The 16,904-nt window shown below is 38.7% G+C and overlaps 1 protein-coding gene across 4 annotated transcripts in view; it reads left to right on the top strand.

Annotated features, from left to right (window-relative positions):
• The window catches only part of DAAM2 (dishevelled associated activator of morphogenesis 2), a 202,283-nt gene that overhangs the window by 126,759 nt on the left and 58,620 nt on the right, over nucleotides 1-16,904 (top strand). For all 4 annotated transcript variants that reach the window (XM_032681445.1, XM_032681447.1, XM_032681444.1 and 1 more), the window contains exons 5-7: nucleotides 2,959-3,053; nucleotides 8,706-9,039; nucleotides 16,340-16,450. In XM_032681445.1, coding sequence (XP_032537336.1) covers nucleotides 2,959-3,053; nucleotides 8,706-9,039; nucleotides 16,340-16,450 — 540 coding nt within the window. The remainder of the gene's footprint in view (nucleotides 1-2,958; nucleotides 3,054-8,705; nucleotides 9,040-16,339; nucleotides 16,451-16,904) is intronic.

The following is a 16,904-nucleotide window of genomic DNA, read 5'->3' as shown; positions in this document are numbered from 1 at the left end:
CTTAAAAGTTTTTTTAAATTACATCTATCTATAGTTTGTGATTTATAGATGTTCTTTTAGTTCAGCCTTAATGTAGTTAGAAATGTGCTGCACCTTGAATTTCAACTGACTATAATGAGAAATCAGAACATCCAGGTTGCCTTTTCACTATTTATTTTATTTGTTTCTTACCTTTTTATTTTAACATGTGTGAGACTATTATGTAGAACTAGGTCTGTCATACAGTCTATTGCTGATGTGAGTTTATGCCCTTTTTGTTTCTTTTTTTTTCTTTTTCTCCAGCATACTGTCGTTATGGTCCTTGTATTTTCCTTTCCTGCAGTTTTGGGGAGTGGTTAACCATTATGATAAGGTGTGGAAATTAATACTCACTTTAAAAAAAAATTAAGTGTTTCATTTTAAATGCAGCCAAAATCTCAAAATAATTCCTTACACTACCTGAAGTTTTACACCTAAAATTCCACATGAATTATTGTTTCCACGAATTCTTGGATCTTTTTAATTGGCAAATCAAGTAACTAGATGCTATACTTTCCCAGGTGATACACTTAATCCGGAAAACTTTAAATATACAAAATGTGCTTGTAAAAAAAAAGCCTTATGTATACCACTTTTTAGGGACCAGATAAGGACCTGGCACTATTTTGCTTCCCCTTCCTGATAGGTTTGGTTAACTGATGGTAACTAGCTGCATCCTGAGCCCAGAAGACATTAGTCCTTGAGTGCAGTTTGTACTTCAGGAAAGCAGTTCGTCAGTCAGCCACATTAACGAAATCCAACATCACATAATGACAGTTCCCTCCCTTTTGTCTCCCAGGGACAAAGCTCCCAGAGTTTTCTATAACTCTTGCTGCAAAAGCTATTTCACAATGCAAATGCATGACCAGTCTGTCTTCAGAGAGGGCATGAAGATTTGAGTTCCTGGCCATACACAGGAGTGAAAATTGAAGGGCTCTTGGCTGCCTGCAGCTTTAGAAAAGGGGTTTTCCATAATCACCCTCTGTTGTAAAGGCAGGATTATTTGTATTTGTTTCATTTGGAAATGGGCCTTTTTCGCTCTGAATGAAATACTGTTAAGCACCCTCCTACTATCCATTTACTTTTCCCCCACTGTGGCTCAGAGGAGAAATTAAGCCATTGGAGGAATGGGAGCTTTTCAAAGGAGCATTTATGGGCCAAAGGAAAGATGACCAGATGGGCTGTCACCCAAGAAAATACAAATCAAGCCCCAAATCACACCCGAGAACTCTGCCATTGAGATTCCATAAGGCCTGTTCGGGATTTGTTTATTTTTCGAAGAGGGGGATCATATATGGCTTGGCTTAAACATTTCAATTTATGTTTCTGGCTGTCGGGGGATGCTGGCAAAAGATAAAACATCATCAGCTCATTTTCCATCAGTAGCGCTCTGTCATTCCATTAGGGCAGGAAATAGCTTGCTCTGTTACTGAGTGAATTTGACTTTAGCATGGATCAGAGAGAGGACCCCTAGAGTTAAACACATCTCCCTATGCCAGCTGTTCAGCATAAGACAGCAACGGCATGTAGCCAAATGACCACCCTCAGGATCTGACATGTGTTGGCATCACATGACTTGCAAAAGCAAGCAAAGTGGGAGCACTTCCAAGAGAAGTGAGGTGTTGGGCTGGTGGTGGGGGCAGGGAAGGTTAAAGGAAGTTCCAGTGAGAGGAAGGTTTTCTTTGGTGCTTGCTAAACAGTAAAATAAAGACTGAAATATTTTGCTGTAATGAACCATAATTGTAGCTACTCAGATTCCACCACAGAGAGGTATAATATTAGATCCCTGATAGATGATACTAGTTTAATTGGGTTATTCATTTGAGAAGGGATTCAGAGCTGCTTTCCAGATACCACTGAGTGATATCCACAAGAAGTCCTGCCAAAAAGAGTCTTTATCCTCTCATTTTACAGTTCAAGTGACTAAGAAGATATAGCTATAGGCTAAGAATTTTGACCATTAAGTCTTGACTTTTTAAAAAGCCACACATGGGACTTGTGAGTCTGAATGATGTATGTAAGGGAAGGGGTGCTGAAGAGTTTTGCTTCACACGACAAGGTTGTAGTAGGTAGTAGCGCTGAGTGTAGATCTGGAACTCTATTTTTTTGATATACCACTTTTTTTAATGGCTTTGTATGACTTTGAGAGTCATATTTTCTGTGTGTATTCCACTCATTGTCTCCCAGCTTAATTTACAGTGACCACAGCAACTTCAGTTCCAGTTGACAGCAAGCTCTAGTTATCTCAAGATGCATACTGGGGGAAAATCTAATCTTCATGTACTTCAGTTAACTTGTTAAAAAACAGGGTCAGGGATTTTCTGATGTTCCACTTTTTGAAGTAAATGTTCCTCATTATCAAGGGCAAAGTCTGTAGGGAACATCGGTATCTTAAAACAGGTGATATACTTACATGGGGAAGAAAAGCCAAACTTGTATGTACACACAATGTAATTCAAGGTACTTGCAGGCTGTGTAGTCACTTGAAGAAAAAGATTTTATGCTTTGAAACCTGACACATAAGTCTGTTTTGCTGTGTTTCTTTTTTCTTTTTTCTCCCCCAAATCCCTCCAGTCATGTCAGTCTAATAAAAGATATTGCCTCTCCCTACAAACTTTGCTTCACACATCCATAGATCACCACAGCAGATTGCTGTTCCAAATTAGGTACAGTTTTCTGCGGGCAAGCTGGCAACTGTGATTTTTTGGGGTAATCCGAGAAGCCTAGTTTAGCTAGTGTGGCAAAGTGGTATACACTGCTGCCAGTCCACATGAACAGCCACATCTGGATTCAGTTTTGTAGCTGAGGCATTGCTTTCCTGGTGAGAGGTCGACAGACACCTCTGTGTTAACGGGCGAGTTCTTTTTCATAATTCTTGGCCTATCTCTTACCTTTCAGGCAACTCGAGCTTTCCTAATTGTCATCTTATTTTCTGAACAGATGCAGACTTTGTATGCTTTTGACGAAGAAGAAACAGAAATGAAAAATAAAATAGTCGAAGACTTGAAGACAGCTCTGCGGACTCAGCCCATGAGGTAATGTTGTTAGTCTTTCGTCGCAATTCACTGCGTCTGTGCGGTCAGATGTGACATGGGTAAGAGTGGTAAGGACAGAAACCTCATTGTCTCACCTCACACAAGCCTCTCTGATATTTTGGACAATCCTCAGAGAGCCCTACAGTCCCTGGTCTGAACCTGCCTAGCTGGGAGGGCACCAATGCTGAAGCATGTAGCTTCAGGAAAATAAAAGACAAAGTCTACTGTGAAAAAGCTGTGGCAGATATTCGCAAACACTGGTAATGACTATGAAGATCTGATTTTAGTCTTCGCAGCCCTCTGAACGTCCCATGTAATTTGATTCATGTTGGGCAAAATCTCAGCCTCTACTCTGAACTTTGAATTTAAGCTTCCTCTTATCTTTAGTAATGTGAACTGTTTGGTTCAAAGCAGCTAATCCATCTGACATCACCTGGTTTGGCATTCTTCCTGTTTTATGTGTAACTGTGGCATAGAAAAATATTAAGAGACTTTATTGTGTACTTGTCTTTGAAGGTAAAGTCATCTTTCTTCTGGGAACAAAACTCTGAACAATAGCAAACTAACTAGCACAGAAACCTTTTCAATTTAGCACTTAGAAGAGCATTGTGCAGAAGCTGTAACTGTAGTTGATACAATCTCAGGAAGCACTACATGAAAAAATTTCTGAATCTCTTTTATCCTGGCCAAATACTTTTGCATCCACCCCATGCCGAAGTTATAGTTTCAGAGAGCTTTGGTAATGCCTAGCAAAACAGGGTTCTTTTGGGGAGGAACCCTAACCAAACCAAACCAATGAAATAAATAAATAAATAAATAAAAACAATCCAGAAAGTTATCTCAAAGAATTTGCATTGCAGTTACTTTGATGTGAAGATATTTCTGGGAATTCTTGCAGAGCTAAGTGCTGATTGTGCTTCTTCCTTTCACAATATTTAAAAAATTGACTGTGTACAGCTTCTCACCTCACAGCACGTGTGAGGTAGAACACATTAGCTTAAACCTAATTTTTTTACCTCGTTTACCTCCTGTTGTGATGGGCTGTAAGAGGGCACAAAATCAGCTTCTGGTGCTCCTCAGGGATAAAGATTTATCAAGCTTTGATAACTTTACATGTGGGTAGCGTGAGTGCTTTTAACATGGTAGTGGAGAAATCATAGCCTATATTGAGACCTCACCCAAGGGGATAAGTGGCTGATCCTGCCTATCACTGTCCTAGAGCAGAGAACACAGTAAAATGCAGCTGCCTTAGCTTCATGTTAAAATGGAAGCTAAGGCAACTACCAACCTCCCAACTCTCTTAGGCTTTTAAACTAAAAAAACTAAAGTCCTGTGCTGTTGAGACTTGATGTAGCAACTCTATTACATTAATATGGAGCTGATTTGATGCTTACTTTGTGAAAGTGGTAGCTTTCATTGAGCGAAGCCGCAACAGCAAGGCCTCTTTGCTTTGTCCAGCTGAAACACTTTACTTGCCACTGTTGGTTGTTCTGCTCTGTCAGTTTGAGTAGGACAGCCCAACCTCCAGGACAAAGCAATAGAGATGAAGAAAAAGAATTGTCTCTTGCTCAAAGCCTTGCAAGGTTTTCCTTCTCCAACCTGTATTGCATCTGCTGGATCCCCTTGACAACAGGCTGCTGCTTCATCTGTTTATAATAACCCTAACAGGCTTCAGTACAAGCATCTATGGGCTGCCCTATAAAGTGTTCTCTTCTAAATCACTGGCGATGGTTGTGGGGCTTTTTTTAAAAAAACAGTTAAGCCAAGCCAAATTTTGACTTAAGTCCTGTGTCTCAACTAATTTCCAGCGACTCAATTCGTTAGCTGCCAAATGGGCTGCATGCCAATACCTGATCAACAAGCCAATTTCTTCTTGATGGAAAGGTTGCAGGAGAGAGGCCCTCTGCTCCATCAAATCCCTCTCATCGGCAGTATGATACCCAAGCCTTCAAAATACTAGTCTTTCTAGTTTAATTTGGATATCAAATCCTATTTTCTTTGCCACTTCTGTTCATCTCTGAAGAAAAGAGAAACCTAAATTCACACAGGATGAACTGTCTGGAATCTATTTGTGATGATAGGGTACACAGTGGCTCTGACAGCTTACCAATAGGCTCTTCTGTTTGAATTCTCTGATCTAGAGGAATCAAAAGAAGAAAAATGCAAGTGTTTGGCTGTCTGTTTTATTTTCTGTAGGACTGTGCCTCTTCTAGTAGGTAATGCACAGCAGTGTTACTAATCTGTGTCTCTATTCCAACCCACTAGTTGTAACAATAAAAAGTAAAGTAGACCTACCCAAACTCGAGTTCCTTTCCTCTTTGCAAGGAAGATGATAGAAGCATCCCTAGGGCAGCTAGTTGGCCCCCTTTGAGCAAGTGCATTTTGTTCTTGTATTTAGGAACTGCCCTGAAATAATAAAGCCAGGTTATGTCCTAGCACAGAGGAACAATCCCAGCCTTAGAGAACAAAACCCCCACATCTGCATCTTGTCAAGAAACACATTTTCTGTCAGGTTTGTAAAAGCTTATGACTATAAACAAGTGTGATGACAAACTGTTGGACAGAAGCTGTAAGAGAAGAGCTTTTATTTTAGTGACCCAAAATAGAGATTCAAAAGTGCAACAAAAGTAAAAACTTACAGGGGACTGGAAAAAAAAATAACTTTTTGGAACCCTAGAAAAATAATTCCTTTCGTCTGAATCATCACTAATCCCCTTTACTGTCTGCTTTTCTCCTTTTGTTTTATTCAGATTTACCTCCTGCTATTTTTGTTTGATTTAGCAGTGTTGAATCCAGGTGCATACTGAAGATGATCATTTATGCATCCAGCAAGCAAAATCCATTATGCTGAGTTTTTCAGCGGTTCAGTAGTTGTCAGGATTATGTGTGCCCCCTGGTTCAAAAACTGATGCTGCAGGGAAGTGTAGCCTTGCCTGTTAACAGGGTGGGAATATCCTGCTCTCTGCACACCCACAGCATATGATTTTTCTGTCTTTCCTGACTTGGATTGAGTCTCACAGGGCGGCTGTACCCCCTACACTTGGAATCCATCAGTGGGTCAGTACCTCTTAGGCCACCACACCTGTGTTTGGATGAAAGGTTTATTATTAGAGCTAGATAATTCATTCTGATCAGCAGTCTCTAAAACTTGAAAGGCAAAGAGATGCCCTGCCTTTTAAAGTGTGTTAAACTGATCAAGTGAGAGTCTGAGGTTTTAATTTGCTTGTTTAGCACCTATTAAAACACTACTTTATTTACACTTGAGTATTTGAATGTGTTAGCCAGAATGCATTGGCAAATATGTTTAACTTTACACCTTCCAGTCTAGAACAAGACCTTACTTTGCAGCATGGAGGCTGAATAAGATGGAAGTGAGTTACACATGTGCATACTGTGAGGAAGTAGGCAATTTACTTGTATAAGTTGAGTTTGCTTTTGCACATACACACAGACTCACATGTACACACTCCCACATACCCACCTGCTTAGAGGCGTACAGATGCTCAAACACCAAACAGTGTGAGGATTATGGCTTTCAGCCTGTCAGCTAAACTCGCATTTCTTCTCTCTTCTACAGACATTTACACACACACCTCCCCACACTGAGCAAATCCTCATACTGAGAGTATCTGTTGGCTCAGAAACTGCTTTTGCCATTTCTTTACCTCTCCCAGCATGATTTCTGGCGTTTCCAGAGAATAGGGAACTAAGTGTTTAGAAAAAGGAAGATGAAAATCCTAATTTGATTCCTTCTTCTGATTGCAGCTGAAATGGAAGGGAACTTGGCTTTGCTTGCTATTGAGTAATGCTCACTGTTTGCTCTCTGGGCTAGGAAAAGTATAGGAAAGTCCCAACATTGTTTTAAATTATGTCATTAATCAAGTTTTGTGACACACACCACTTTTCAGCGCATGCCTCCTTTTTGGAATGACCTCATCCTAACAGTCCTAGAAAAATTGCTCTGCCAGTGAATTTAGTGAGAGTTTGTGCTTAATCGGGACAATGTGACTTTTGTGCCTTTACCATTTTTTTTCATGTGGTCATCAGAGCAGGCTTAAATATGTGAAGGTTGTAGTGCCTTGTTTGTCTTCTCATAAGACTGTGTGTTCTATATAAAAGTACATTTAAGGGATCCCTTGTTCTGCTGTTTCTTCAGAATGTTTCTATCAGTATTGCTCTATATCTTCAGAACTGTATATCAACCTTAAGTCTTCCCTCAGCCCTGGAATTGAAAAAAGAGGGGAAAAAAGGTCTTTTTTTTCTCTTCCCCTAAAAGACAGAGGGAATAGCTAAGGTATAGAATAGAACTATGAAGGTAAGAAGAAGAAGGAGAATTTAGACAATGCCTTTGTAAGTAGAGACAAAGACCAACTCCACTTTTTAGGCTGAGGGAATTGATCAAAATTCATTGGTATCATATTATTTGGTAACAGGTTGAGATTGTTCTTATTTTTTTTCCAAACACATCCCTAGCAGCAACTCTTTATGCCATGAATGCTCTAGTTTCAGTCTTTTTTGTCATGCTAGCAGCTAAATGCATTACAGAAACTGAACTAAGTCTTAATCTTTCTATAATCAGTTTGACTAACAAACTGCTTTGGGTAACTTACCAAATTCCTGGTGCACAATGTTGATTCTGCTCTCTGGCCCAGAGAAAGAGAGACTTTTGCTCTTACGATTTGTTAGGGTAGACAAGATGATGCATCCAAAGAATGTGCAATCAGACCTGTGTGAAACTTGGCAGATTGTCATAAGAGGGTTCAACTAAACCTTGTTTTCATTTTTGATGTGCACGTGTTCCTGGGCGTGCTTGCCCTTACTCTGATATTCACTTTGAAACCCAATTTTAAACAAAACCCAAACCTCAGACCAAAACTTTGAAAGCACCAGGCTTTTCCATATTTTTGGTCAAATTGCTGGCCCAAATAAGCTGAAAATTGGCAAATCTATCAGCATAGTGAGTGTAACTTTCAGGTAGACCCTGAAAATTCCTGTGTGGTGTGGAGTGTAGCCACCAAAAGATGATACATATGTCAAATCCATATTATCTAGAGAAATACAAGTATGGCTCAGATTTGTCTTGGTGGTACAGACACATGAACAGAGACCAATGAAGTTCAGTCTTTCAGCATGGTGCTTTTATTACTAATGAATTTAGTAGCAGCATCTCACTTATGGACAGAAAAAGAAAGATGGTACATTAGGAAGTATCTAACAATCCCCATTTCTAAGCTTGAGAACTTTAAATGCAAATGAGAAAGAATCCATTCACCATTGAAAATGCAGCCAATATTGAGGTGAACCACAGCAGTGTTTGGTGGTAACTGCAACAAAGAGCACAGAGACCAAACGGTAGCGTTGTAAGGTGACATAGTATAATTACCCTAAACTATGTAACACGTCATTATTAACTAGTCTGTTTTCTCTCTCCCCCCCCCCCCCTTTTTTTGTTTGTTTGGTGTTTTTTTTGTTGTTGTTTTGATTTTCTTAAATACCTGGGAATTATTCTGTGAATTTTAGGCTAAAAACTACCCAGCTTTTAAAGATGCAGGGCTGAATAATATGCTATCATTTGAATAAATTGCCTTTGATCTGCATTCCTTATTTTTTCTACCTGGTTTTTTTTTGATTGATTTTTTTTTTTCCTTTCAGGTTTGTGACCAGGTTTATTGAGCTGGATGGCCTGAGCTGTTTGCTGAACTTCCTGAAGAGCATGGACTATGAGACCTCAGAGAGCCGTATACACACATCCGTTATAGGGTGTATCAAGGCACTGATGAACAACTCCCAAGGACGGGCTCATGTTCTGGCCCATCCAGAAAGCATCAACATCATCTCCCAGAGCTTACGGACTGAGAACATTAAGACCAAGATTGCTGTGCTGGAGATCCTGGGGGCTGTGTGCTTGGTACCAGATGGTCACAAAAAAGTCTTGCAAGCCATGCTTCACTACCAAGTCTACGCTGCAGAAAGGACAAGATTCCAGGTAAAAGGAGGATACCTTGACATAAATACCCAGTATGATGAATATCTGCAGGGAGTGATTTTTACAGTACATATACTGCAAACTTGCTAAGTAGTAAAAAGGCAATATTTCTCATTTTGTTTTAAGAAGGGAACTTCCTCAAATAGGTTATCAGCATATATATATATCAAGACCTGTTGCTTGTCATTAATACTAACTTAAAATCTCCTATATTTTACTTGAAAATGGAAGTTTGCCATGTTAAGTGAAAGCTGCTAATCTATTCGTACTCTAACTTGATGGCATTTCTGGAGTGGTAATGATTTGTTCTGCCCTAGAAACTGAAACCACGGAATTCCAGGAGCCTCTGTCCCTATTTTAAATCCTTAATTTAGTAATAAAAGAGTTATGGATTAAGTAATGGAGACAGTGACTTAAATAATGTATAGTGGAGGCAGTTCACTTGCCACTTAGTAATCAACTTGTGAGTTGTTGCGACTTAGCAGTTATTGGCTCAAATAACTCCCATTCAGATCATAGAAGGGAAACGCCTTCTCAGAGACTTTGAAGCAGATCAGTACATCATTGACAAGTTTTACTGTGGATACTACTAGCTGCTATTATAATGTCCCTCTTCCTAGTGAACTGATCATCTTTAGAAAAAGATATTACAGAATCTGTTGCTTTGTGTGAAGCTGTGGCTTCTAAACTTTGGGATAATCTCACCCATTTACTATTCTTTCTTAGGTGAAGTGATTAGAGTGGTGTTGAGCCAACAGGCCCTGGATCCAGATGCCTGACAGTCATTATCTCCTACCTCCTTCTCAGCTAATGCATCAGTGGATTTTAGGCTACAGTGAGCTTATTACTGTAAAAGTGAATGGGGAAACAGTCTGTGCTGGTGGACAGCAGCTGCCAATGTTTGTCTTAGAACTAAAGGCACTATGGGATTCACTGACCGTGACTCAGACCTGAGACAGGGATGCAGGAGATCTTGATTTGTTGTTAACCTATATTTGGCACTGTCAGTTCCATACCTCTATGGGCACTGCCCCATTTGCATTTCTTGTCTATTCAAACTTGATACATGCCTTCAGTACTCAGGTATGACATGTATGATGTGTGATTCCAGAAGTGGGGGCCTTTAGGTGTCAGTTGAAAGGTCTTGAGGCTATTTCAATGGAGAAAATAGTAATTACAGTAAAACTTGGAAGATTATGAGATTGCAGCTACAGTCATAAGGATATGTCATCATTCTTTAGTAGAGGAGCAGGATGCAGATGCAGAAAAGTAAGCCATGTACATGAGTTATGATGTGCAGTTTATTGTGGACTGCCTGTAGAAGAGAGAAGGAAAAACTTTAAAACCAGCTTGTTCTCTAGTAATTAGCTGAAGTAAAGAATCCTTCCTGAATTAATGTGACATTGTTATATACCTGGGAGACGTGGGGATAACTTTAGATGCTTGCCAAAAAACAGTGGTAACTTAGAGCCCTGACAGCACTTGCAGTCCTGTGTTAACTTGCCCTTACTTGACCAATTGACTCTGCTCTAATAAGCCCATATGGGAGATAGATGCTGAGTTTACTCAGTGTCTCTTATTTGGTTGTTCTCTGTCTCTCTTTTTTTATATTGGTTTAAAAGTCATCAAATTACTGAGATAGAAGTCATTGCTGGGTGAAGTGTGGTAGCACAGGTCTTGTACAGCTGAGTTTTTGAGGATCCTGGTTGACTGATTTGCAGGTGGTTACCAACTCTTACATTCACGAAAAGTACTTTGCATGAAAACTTGCTCTTGTCAAAATACTTTTATGTTGGGGAAAAAAATGAAAGATAAATGGATACTTGCTCTTTTTTCTTTCTTAAACAAACAAACAAAAGCCCCACATAAACCTGAAAATGATTTAGCAGAAGGGATGTGTTCTTGTTTGCATTTTCTAATACATGTGTTTAGAGACTGGTGTAGAATAGAGATCATGTATTTAACATGGTAACATAAAACATGGCATGTTTTATTGAATATAAGAAGTTCTGGCTGGTCAGCCTTCTAAGCAGAATTAGCCAAAAGTTGTCAGAGGACTCAGCAACGGGTGAATTAGTGGAGAAGGAAAGCTGTGACTTAAGATATGGTTCTTACTAAACTTGCATTGGCTCTGTCCTGCAATAACTCCTATTATTTGAATAAGAAACATACAGTTTTATACTAGTGTATCTAAAGTCAACATTCAAATTACGGTGAGATCCCTGAGCATTATAAACACTTGCAATCTCAATTAATTTAACCAAATTGCATCAAATTTAATCAAATTGCTTCACCAAGTGAAGACCACTAGTCAAACTAAAATATTTTAGAAAGGATGTCCTTGCTTCTTGATACATTCTTTTTTTTTTTTTTCAGTTGCAGTTAATGGAAAATATAGATAGAACTTCTGTGAATATGAAGTAGTCTTTCCTTAACATAATAACCATATTTTGCTCTGAATGGAAACTTTGATGTGAAATATTGCTTATTTCTAAATTACCAGCATTTCATCTACTGACTACAGTTATCAGTCCTTAACTTCAAATAGGGTTCACTTTAAAGCCATGGAGAGATTCTCCAGAACTTACTCTTCTTTGTTGAGACTTCAGTCTTTACTCAAGTGCCTTTTCATACTGTAACTTCACCCTGTATCTTTGATGTTCAGTGTGTTTATAGGTCTATTAGGATCATCTTTGTCTTAGCACTTGCAACAAGATTCTACACTTTATGTTTGTGTCTCAATTTACATAGTTGCTATTCCTGTTGTCTCACATTTGCCGCATCTTCTTGCCTGAGCTTATCCCTTTACTTGCTTTAATTGTTGAGCCTTCTTTTGTAACGTCCTTCTTCCTAGAATAATTCTGCCTTTAATGTCCAACATGCAGCCTGTAGTTCCTCTTAAAATATTCTTTGAAAACTGTCCTCTTCAGAGGAATGTCCTCTTCAGAATAGCATTCTATCTTTACTCAAATACCACAATGGTATAAAGGCATGCCATCCAGAAGCAATCTGGAAAAGCTCTGTCTTCATCCAATTGTTTGAAATAGACTTCTTTGTTTAAAAATCCCACTCTGCTCCTTAAAGAAGAGAGATGAAAGAAAACAGACAAAAACCCTCAAAGCAGAAATGTGGAATTAGGAAGATGAGTCCTTGGTGTCCTTGCTGGGATTTTTTTCCATGTAATGTATTGAAAATCAGTACTAGTGTAATTCTGTCACTGGCTCACTGTGTGACCATGAAAACGTTACTTTTGCTTGAATTTTTAGGTATTTTTCTTGTGAAGATGCAGGTTTATAGAATGCTATGAAAACTGAGAAAGAAAAGTCTCTGATTTCATAGTCTTTCATGTCTCATTATCCTATTTATGACTGGTTTCCCTTGTTAAAGGGACACGGTCTTACTCTTCCCTAAGCCATTGCATTTCTGATTATTGTTATGCTTGTTGCTTCCCTTCATTTTTCCTGGGGAGTCAATGCATTATGTTATGACATTGTAATATGTAATGCTCTTTAACATGCTATATTTTGAGTCAAACTAACATTGCAAAGTCATAATTCTCTATTGGCCCGGAAAAGTTTATCAGGATGTTCCAGTGCTCTTCTAGCCTAGCCTGCTATTTAAAATATTCATCCAGTTGTGCATCCCTGTGGAGAGAAAGAATTTTCCTTTTAGTCTTGAGAGAACCTAGGTATTAGATACTGTCTGAAAGGAGCTGATTTCACTTTCAGGTGGAAAGTTAACTGGACTGCTTTGGGCAGAATACTCGTGTTTCCCTCCTTAATACTGCTAGTAATTTTGAAGCTTGAGGCAAAGGAATAAAGGAAGTTTGATATTGTCAGTTGAAAAGGTGGAGATTAGGAGCATGCCTTCCAGAGCCCCCTTGCCTGGTTTGTGTTAGACACTGTCAGTACAGACCATAATTTGTAGGGAGAAATCTGATCAATTTGGAATTATAGTAGAGGAGCTAAAAAGGAACAAATTAAAATCGAGTATTCCCCCTTGATTTGCTTCTTCCCTTTAGGGCTCAACCAAAGCCTTTTGAGGTTTCCGGCAGACTGAATGAAACCCTACTGTATGTCAGTGATGAGGAATAATGGGATTAAGTGAGGAAAGTTTTGCTAAAATAGTAGGAAAAACCTTTATAACCATAAGATCAATTGGGCCACAGAACTGTCTGCCAAGAGGTGTGGTGAAATCTTTTTTACAGGAAATTTTCAAGTGAAGACTTGAACCCCAGCCATTTGCAAAGGATTGGAGATATTGGAGTTTGGCCATGGTATGCGGGTGTAGACTGATGTTTAGGAATTGAGTGAACTTACAGTGTTTCCTTCTCAAGTTGAACGATTGCATGAAGATGTGCTACCCTTCAATTAGCTTCGTGCAACACAGAGTTTTGTTTGCTCTTGCCCTGAATTTGGCTTGGCCCTCACTGCATTCTGCTCCTAGTTCAGCATTCTAAAATGCTGGGTAGAAAACTTTTGTTGACATCCTTCAACCTGTCTGGATGCAGTATCTGATATGCTATTGCATAGATTCTAGCATGTTCCTAAAAGTCTATGAGAAAATATGGTAGGAATGAAGCGTCTGAAGAAAACCAGCAAAACCATTCCGGGTTTTGATGCTTCTGTAGTGATGGCTGCTTAAATTATTCCAAGAAGACACATGTACATTGGATTTCAGTGTCAAATCTGACAGTAACAGAAATAAATTATCTAATTTATTTCACTTCTGCTTATTTGTCAAGTTGGATAGTTGGTTTTGTTGGTGAATTTAAAGACTTCTTAAATATTGTCTCCTATTGTCACTGTTAGAGATAGGGTGCTGGATTGAACTGACTGCCAGTCTGCCTCTGTAGGGCATTTCATGTATTTTTATGTAAGACTCATTCCCATTTCTAACAGAATATTATTTGGTCATAACACAACTGTTGGGAAGTTGGATGTGATCAAAGTTCAAATACCAGGACTAGGGATATTTGCAAATTCCAGCTGGGAAATTAAGAAGTAGCAAGAAAAAGTAGTTTATGAAATCAAGCTTGTTTGATATTGAACATACTATGCTCAGATGTAAAAACAGCTTTCAGTAGTAGTGTATGATAGGTCAAAATATTTTTACACAAAACCAAGCATGAAACCAGGAGGTTATTCTTTCCCCCAAAGAGTGCATAGGAGGATATTCCTCTTGTTTCTTGAGATAGATCTCCATGGATTTCTACAGGAAACTAGACCTATGAAACTGATGACTAGCAGAGGAAAGATTTTGCTATGAATTAACACTTTCAGTAGCCAGGGACAAAAGACTGACTAAAAGAAAATGGGCTTCCTTACTCAGCATCATAGCTTCAAAATGTTATTTAGATGGTCTGCTGAGCTGAACACTAAAAAGTTATTTTTGTCTTCGTTATCCCTTTATGGTCAAAACTTCTTGGGAAGAGTAAAAGAATTCTCTCTTTTTTAGTGCAACAGCAAAACAAATATATGAGCGTGAGGCATTTATTATTAGTGCTGGAGTGAGTCTTATACAGTTGAACTGCCAGATCTCAAGCGGAATTTGTTACTCTTCCAGTAAGGAAAATCATTTTTGGAATTATGAACTGATCAAAGAAGGTCCTGGAGAGAAGATTAATGGTTATCAGGAGAAAGCTAAAAGTAGAGTTGCTTTCATGGCTAATCAGTTTTTGCATATAACCTCTTTGGTAAATATTCAAGTGGAATTAATCCTAAATAAGACAAAGGCTACTCATGCTATTTGTCTAGTCCTTTTTTCTTCTGCCTCCTGATGTTCACAAGATTATAGTGAAATATCTATATGTATGTGGAAATTAGACCAAAAGCATTCCTGTGCTACATACCTCCTGAATGCTAAATACCCACCCTGTTTGGTTAGTAGGAGAACATACAGCCTCTGGGGAGAACTTACAGGAGCCTTGCAATATATAAAGGGAGCTTATAAGAAAGACAGAGAAAGACTTTTTACCAGGACCTGTAGTGACAAGTGGCTAATGGGTTTAAAGTATAAGAGACTACATTTAGATTTGATAAAAGGAACAGGGTTTTTTATGTTGAGGGTGGTGAAACACTGGAACATGTTGCCCAGAGAAGTTGTAGATGCCTCATCCCTGGAATAATTCAAGGCCAGACTGGATGGGGCTTTGAGCAACCTGGTCTAGTGGAAAGATGTCCCTGCCCATGGCAGGAGGGTTGGACTACATGAACTTTAAAGGTCATTTTCAACCAAAACCATTCTGTAAGTCTGTAACAAGGAAACTGGAGCTTAACTGCGTTTCCAATGAGGATGCGTAACTCACCTTTGAGCTTTGGAGCTGTATGAACAGGGGGTGTTCCTGTTATTAGCAAATCCCTAAAAGGAGCTTACCAAGAGGTAACAATTGTCTATTTCGTGTTAAATGGTTGTAAGTGAAGAAAAAGGAGAAATATTTCACGGTTTGTGTATAGGATTTATTTCTCCAAAGACAGCTTCTTTTTAAAATTATCTTCCCCTGTATACATAAGTGCAATCTGTCCTACTGAGATCCAAGAAAATAATGAAAATTACTTGAGTGACGTGAGTAGAAACAATGTATGGATCTGATACTGTTTTTCTGTGTGTATAAACTCCCTGTCCTATAGTGGCCTTCCACTACCTGAAGGGAGCCTACAAGGAAGATGGAGAGGGAGTCTTTACAAAATCATGTAGTGACACGACAAGGGAGAATGGCTTTAAACTGAAAGAGAAAAGGTTTAGATTACCTATTAGGAAAAACCTCTGCACTGAGAGAATGGTAAGGCACTACAACAGGTTGCTCAGAGAAGTTTTGGTTGCCTCATTCCTGGAAGTGTTTAAGGGCAAGTTGAATGGGGCTCTGAGCAACCTGGTCTAGTTGAAGGAGTTGGAACTAGATGATCTTTAAGGTCCCTTCCAGCCTAAAACGTTCTATGATTCTATGAATCTGTGATATTCACCATACAGAGTGAAGGAAGGTCATCATTCTGCTGCTTTCTTAGATCATGTTGGCAAGAACTGTAAAGGGCATCTGCTTTTTCTCAAATAATAGGTTGTTTAAAAAAAAACCAAAAAACTTTTATTAGGATCAGGTGGGCCTTTTATTCCAATTACTATTCTTCATTTATTTATTATGATGTCCGAAATTTCTAACAACATTGTCTGAAAAAATAAATATTTCTTTAAGCAAATATATAGCAAATCAAAAGAAGACTAAGTGCATATCCTTTCAACAGTATGCACAGTGGTGTAAGAAATTAGATTATGTCCTCTGACTCAGCTTGCTTTTCTGTTTCAGTCATTGTTAAATGAGCTAGACCGAAGCATGGGGCGATACAGAGATGAAGTAAACCTCAAAACAGCCATCATGTCCTTTATCAATGCTGTTCTGAATGCAGGTGCTGGTGAGGTGAGTCACTGTCCTGGAAATTCCTTCTAAAATGTTATGCTTGAATTAATTAACCTTGGAAATGGTTAGTAGATTAAGTCACAAATCTTGTCATACTGAGTGGATATAGTTTGTGGGAAATAATGCTTAATTGTTAAGATCAGTCTTACAATGTCTTTCATATTATTTCGTTCCCAGCTTCTTCAATATAACAGACTACTTACACTCAAGTGATTACTTTGGGTTGGTTCTTTTTTAGTTAGTTGGTTTTGGGTTTGGTTTGGTTTTGGGTTTTTTTTTAAGAAGTGCAAAGCATTTACCTCCTTATTTCAGCCTTTTAGAAGATGTTTTGGTTTACCTTCATAAATGTTTTGAAATGTTAAGTTGTTTTGACTGAAAGCCAAACTCAAAGCGTTTTAATTTAAAAATATCAAATGGAGACATTTCAGAAAAAAAACCCACTTGTTTTTCTTTT

The sequence above is a fragment of the Chiroxiphia lanceolata genome, chromosome 3, assembly GCF_009829145.1.
Source record: "Chiroxiphia lanceolata isolate bChiLan1 chromosome 3, bChiLan1.pri, whole genome shotgun sequence".
NCBI lineage: Eukaryota > Metazoa > Chordata > Aves > Passeriformes > Pipridae > Chiroxiphia > Chiroxiphia lanceolata.
This window is presented reverse-complemented; position numbering and strand designations above follow the sequence as displayed.